Below are 6,247 nucleotides of genomic sequence, written 5' to 3' on the forward strand. Positions count from 1 at the left end.
TGAAGTTTAGCATACCGGTCCTTCTGGCCAAGAATTGCGATATAATTGTTTCGTATTTATCCAATCGGTTTTTCTCTAGAGGTGCCTATAAAGATTTGAAAAAATTAATTCTGGAGACTAATAGGGTATTTTAGGTCCTCGTTTGGCCGCACTTACAGCGATTTTTTTTTTATCATAATTTACTATATAAGAAAATGGTAAATGCTAACTTCACTTCTTTACTTTGATGGAAATCAAATCCTTGTGCAAGCACAGCAAAAAAACTAGGCATTACTTTATGCAAACTAAGATGGAACGAGAACATAAAAGTAAATAACTGGATTATAGTTGGATATGAAAATACACACCTATAAAATGGCTGATTGACAAGACGTCGAACCTATTGGTATATAGGTAAACGTTGCAGTATCATATAAATATGTATTTGGTAATCAGCTATGAGGTTGTACTAGGTTGTACTAGGTTCTTTTTTTTTAAATTTTAAAGATATTAAGTGCTGTTACTCACCCTTTTGATTGTTGTTTATTTTATATCATGTTTCCACTGCAACAGTTCTGTGAAAGTTCTAAGAGAGCTATTAATTGTTTATAGGTATATCACTTGTTAGCACGTAATATTAAGTTTCGTTTTGTTAGCAGAAGTAATTTAATTGATCATGAAAAATACAAAAAATATTGTGTATATTATTTTTTTTATTTGCTTTTTGTTTATTTAAATATTGTTTCATGTGTCAAATATATTATTATCATATTATATTGATAATTTCCCTTTTACGAAACATATTTTGCAGTGTTGCATTCGACATTTTTAATCTAATTTCCTTTGATTTATTCTTAATTAAGTTAAAAAGCACGAAAGCTCTTTATATGTTAAACAAATTTAATTAGCGAACTTAAGCAAATAAACTGGTCTAACGAATGCACTGGAAACATACTATTAGGCTATTCTTATCTATTGGAATAATTCGAGCTAAATACTTTCAAAGATGATTATATTCTTATTCTTATAACAAATTTTTATTTGAACTATCCAAATTCAAGTTTAGTATTTTCTTTCTAATTTACGCACTGAATGCATGCGTGAACGAAGTGAAGGAGCTTAATTTAGAGTTGTTTTCAGTTAAATTACATATTTTTTAATTGTGTTGTAATAAAACAAAAAAATCTATATTATTTTGTAATAAACAAATATATTAATTATTTCGTCTTGAGACAGAAGTCTGTAGAAATACCAAATAGTCGTCCATCTGTTGACTTGAAAAGTATGGTGTTTCAACAAATATCTTTGCTTATATATTCAAATCATACTCTTAAGATGGAGCTCCGGTATTTTACTTAGAATTTAAGTTTGTTATTGTGTATTCTACAAACATTTAAGATGCAGACCGAGCTTTGTAATTTTCTTTAAGTAGTTTAATTCGGTTTGATTGTTCAGGATTACTTTGTTATCAAGGTTGACTTTATAACCTCAATTAATACGTTCACCTTTCAGCTTTACTTGAATTTTTTCTCTCTAGAACTCAAGCATTTGAGTTTTGTGTACATATTTAATGGAGAAACAAAATTGTTTTTTGTTTTTAATGAGGAGTAAGCTGCTTTGTTGAGAACTGAATGTTATAGGGACACTTCTTGGTTCTATAACTGCCAATTTTTTACCCATTTTTCAGGTTTCTATTCCTTATCTTTTATTTAAATGGATATTTTTCACAAGTCGAATATGTAATAAAATGTTTTGGAGAATCAAATTTGGATTCTTGTGCGAGTAAAGAACTACTTCGTTATTTACAAGGAGTGACAAAATAAGGTTAGAGGTATATATGAGATATAACAATAGCTACATGACTCTTTCTTGTAGGTAACCTCTTATAATTTCACAATCAAGTCAATAATATATTATATTAAATCTTCAACTTTAATCCCTTATGCAAAATTGCAGAAGATTATAGACATATAACATAAGCAATCGCTTGCATATTTTACATCCTGATTCCGATTATAGCATGGCGATGCTTTTTCTAAAATGCAGCACAGATAAGATTAGATTTCTTTTTAAGTGTTTGTTCTAATGTCTAGTTTTTTTTAGTGTTTAGCCTAGTCTTTACTAAATTGATATTCGTAAATATTTGTTACATCAATAATGGTTATAGTTTTCACTTCATAACATAAGGAGTTGAGTTATCTTATCCGACAAGTGCTTTTTTAGTAATTTCGTCATGCTCTGAACCCCTTTTCGTATTTAAATTAGTAACAAACGCTGTTTTATAACATGTATATTTTCTTCTTAATTTATTTCTTGAACTCTCTTTTATGTTACATATAATTTAATTAACCTTAACCTCATTTATATTTTGCGCTACTGGTTTCATTTCGTGTGATGAGCTCTGAGATTCATTCCACGTTTGTACACGAGTCTTACCAAAAATAATGAAAAGTGAGTTTCCAATAAAATAAAAACCTCCAGCTATGTAAAATATAGTACGCCACTGTTGAGGATTAGTCTGTAAGATAGTTAATATAGCGTTTAGTCTGTGCTAAATTAAATAAAATAATTCAAAATTATATATTCACCTCATCACTGACTACGAAGCCTACAACCAAAGGAGCTATAATACTCATTATATTAGCCGCGCAATTAGTAATACCCATTAAGATACCAGCATAGTTTGGACTCAAATCAATGTGATTTACTTGAAAGCCTAAAAATGAGGCAGCATTAACCCCGACTGTGATGGTAAGCACAGCTACGGCTAAATTAACCTGATCTGATGGTACGTAACCTAAAGCGATCAGTGTTAACGCAGGTATCCACTGGCCGATTGTGTTAAATATCTTTCTATTCGTTCCAATCTTCAGAATGCGGTACTTAGTAAATATATTGGAGACGTAACAGAATACAAAACAAAGCAGAAGTACTGCTAAATAAGGTAGAGTGGATAACAGTGCATTGCTTTTAATGTCTCTGTTTAATATAAATTTCATGTAGGTAGGAATTTGTGTTAGCAGCGTCCAAAATCCCCAATTATGTGCACAGTGTACTACAATTAAAACTAATACTGGAACAGATGTAAAGATTTTCCACCACGGCGTTCTTAAATTCTGGTTCACTGGAGTTTCAAATTGTTTTTCAGCTATTGAGTCCTCAATCAAGCGTTGCTCTTCTTTCGATATTGACTTACAATCACTGGGTCTATCCGCACCCAATATGAACCACACAGCAAGCCAAAGAAAACCTAGTGCACCAGATACATAAAATATACCTGGCCAGCCTAATGGAGATGCGGCAATAAAACCACTTATGGCAAATATTATAACCGAGCCAAAATGAGTTCCCGCATAACAAAATGTGCACAAAATGCCACGTTCTTGTTCAGGCGCCCATTTCGACAGAATTGTATGTGTGCTTGGAAATAGCGCTCCTTGACTCAGTCCTTGTATGGCACGCAACGCGAATAATAATTTCCAATCACCAAATTGTGTACAGAGAGGTGTCAGTACCGCTAGTACCGAGCTTATAAGTATGCTATAGAAGAAAACCATTTTACCACCAAATTTTACCGCCAACTGACCACCTGGTATTTGAGTAATAAAGTAACCCCAAAAGAAGCTGCTCAGCAAAAACGATTTTATTTGCTCTGTCCAATTGTAAACCTTATTTTTATGAGAAGTTATTAAAGGATATTTGCTAATAAATATTATTTAAAGTCAACTCACAGTAAAATCAATACCCTCACCATCTTCATCTGTCATGGCCACAATCGCAACCGAAAGATTTACGCGCATTGCATAGCCAACGGCCAAGCCATTAAAAAGTAATAAACACTGCAAGTGTCGCATGCCAAAATATGATCCTGAAGGAATAAAAACATTGTAAGGAATAAAATTTTTCATATATAGTAAAGCAGTTGGATTCAAAGCATTTTGTTAAACTAAAAGTGATTCAGAAATTAAAATGAGATTAAAGGATCGAAATAGTTAAAAAATTAGAACGACAACTGTTTGTGATTTCACGCAAATTAATTTTAAACTAATGAATGAAATTGAGTGTGTATATCTTGAAACACTATACTCTTATGGAACTAAGCTTATATATACATTAAATCATTCAATAAGTCTCCGGCTTGACATATATACATATGGCAACAGTGTTCACAAAACCAGAGATGGATTCTTCAAACGAAGGATGTTCTGTTTGAAACTAAGGCTTATAGGTCACAGGTCATTTTAATGACCGCAGTTTTTTAGTATCCAAAATAATGTATAAATAAAAATTCTGAATGTTAGTAGATGGGAAAAGGTACTGACATAGAACCAACAGGTGTTCTGGTGTCCTTTCTTCGAGAGTTAGTAGACTTTCGTAGTGGTAGGCTGAGTCTAGCTCTATGCCGTCCTATGGTCCAGTGCCCTGTAAAGATAGATATCAACCGAAATACCTCTGATTTACTTCTGTGTATCAAGTCAGAGGTTCTGAATTTAAAATAGATTGACCTTATATCCCTTGACCTGACGGCAGAGGTAGTATGGGTTCACTCACTATTAGCCTGTCTCAAAAAGTAATCATAAATCACCCTCCGACTGTAGCTGGCAGGAGCAGGAATTGAAAAAGGGGTATCCGTAGAAGAGTCTAATCCAATTTTAGCAAGCTCATCTGTGCGCTTGTTTCTTACTATATTAGAATGCCAGGGAACTTAAGCTAGGGTTACATTGAACCTATCACTTAGTACGTTGATAAATTCTTTACATTCTTATACTAATCATTATATTAAGTTATTTTGGAAATACCAGTAATTTAGGTATATATTTTTGAATATACAAATCTTTGACAATTCTTATCTCAGTAAATTGAAAATTGAAAATTGGTTCAATTCTTTGGATTATAGGGTTTCCAGAATAAATTTTTAGAATAACTAGACGCGATCAAGGACGTCACATTTCTGTTAAGTTCAACTAAATAACGAAGTAGTTGTATGTTCTGTAAAAGTACTAAGTGAATTCGAACAAAATATTTATAGACATTTTTCTTTTAAATCTATATATGAAACGATGTTATAGGATGAGTCGTAAATTGATAATATCTATTTAATTCAAAACGGTAATGCTGTTCTTCACTACTGGTTGAAGAAACATAGATTTATGTAAATGTCCCGAAACAAATCAAGATTTCTGAAGGTGATTGGTGAGATGAATCCAAATTTTAAAAAACATACAGACTTTTGACTTAATTCGTTTAACTACAAATTTTTACATATCTCAGGCTTATGTTATTAAAATTATAACTTCTGGATAATTGTAAGGCATGGATTAGATACATATGTATATTTAAAATGAAAGGTTTTTACTTCAATATTATTTTTATTAATTCATACACGTTCGAAATATTATTATAATAAATATTTTTAAACTTCTGTAAAATAATTTTTATTTTTTATATACACTAATTAAATATTTAATTTGTTAATTGGGTAAATGTTTTGTATCTAATCAGCTGCATTAGGAAAAATAAATTTTATTTTGATACCAACACTTGCCTTTTGTTTCATTTTGATATCGCCGATTTCTAATCATTTTATTCACATAAAAGTTCTTAATAAAACATCTCAAATCCCTTCCAATCACTTTACGTTAAAATTATTTCAACTTTTCTAGCAAAATTGTCTTTAAGATGTAAGAAGTTAGCGAAGTTAGCGAAGACTAAAGTTAATTCTCATTGCAACATCTGAATAAAAAATACTGAATTAAATGTTTTGGCGAAAATTCAGTAGCAAAAATTCTAGAAATTATGTTGGTTCTGTGCTCTCGAGTGTAAGTAAACGGAAGAGGCCTGAGGCAGTATGTTGATCTAAGATTGCTGCTGGTTGTTTGCACAGAGATATCAGTTGCTACTGTCTAGAATATTTAGGTAAACAAATATATTTGTTTTAGAAATATTTTTTTTCTCTTTGGTGTCAAAATAATTAAATAATAATTTTCACATATTTTTTTATTTGAGCAATAAAGTTTGTTATGCGAATTTCATTTCAATATGTTTTACTATTATTGCATTAATGGAGACATTGACAGCATTTTGTATTCGAATTTACTATTTAACAAATTTGGTGTTAACTAATTTTTTGATATTATTTATTTAAGTTGTTAGTAAAGTTTTTATGTCCAATTTTATGTCTAAAATCAATAGTTCGTATATAAAAGTAGTTAAAAGTGAAGAAATTCGACCACAAAAATTAATTTTTGAGCAGATTTTAAAGGTGTTC

At 30.8% G+C, this 6,247-nt stretch overlaps 1 protein-coding gene across 1 annotated transcript in view; it reads right to left on the reverse strand.

Moving 5' to 3' along the window:
* Positions 1–2,320: 2,320 nt before the first annotated feature.
* Positions 2,321–6,247, reverse strand: part of LOC119675079 (putative inorganic phosphate cotransporter) — a 6,548-nt gene continuing 2,621 nt past the window's right edge. The window contains exons 2-4 of the mRNA XM_038086266.1: positions 3,711–3,847; positions 2,568–3,647; positions 2,321–2,497 (exon numbers count right to left, since the gene is read on the reverse strand). Of these exons, the coding sequence (XP_037942194.1) occupies positions 2,321–2,497; positions 2,568–3,647; positions 3,711–3,847 (1,394 nt within the window). The remainder of the gene's footprint in view (positions 2,498–2,567; positions 3,648–3,710; positions 3,848–6,247) is intronic.

This window comes from Teleopsis dalmanni, chromosome 2, assembly GCF_002237135.1.
Source record: "Teleopsis dalmanni isolate 2A chromosome 2, ASM223713v2, whole genome shotgun sequence".
In the NCBI taxonomy this organism is placed as follows: Eukaryota; Metazoa; Arthropoda; class Insecta; order Diptera; family Diopsidae; genus Teleopsis; species Teleopsis dalmanni.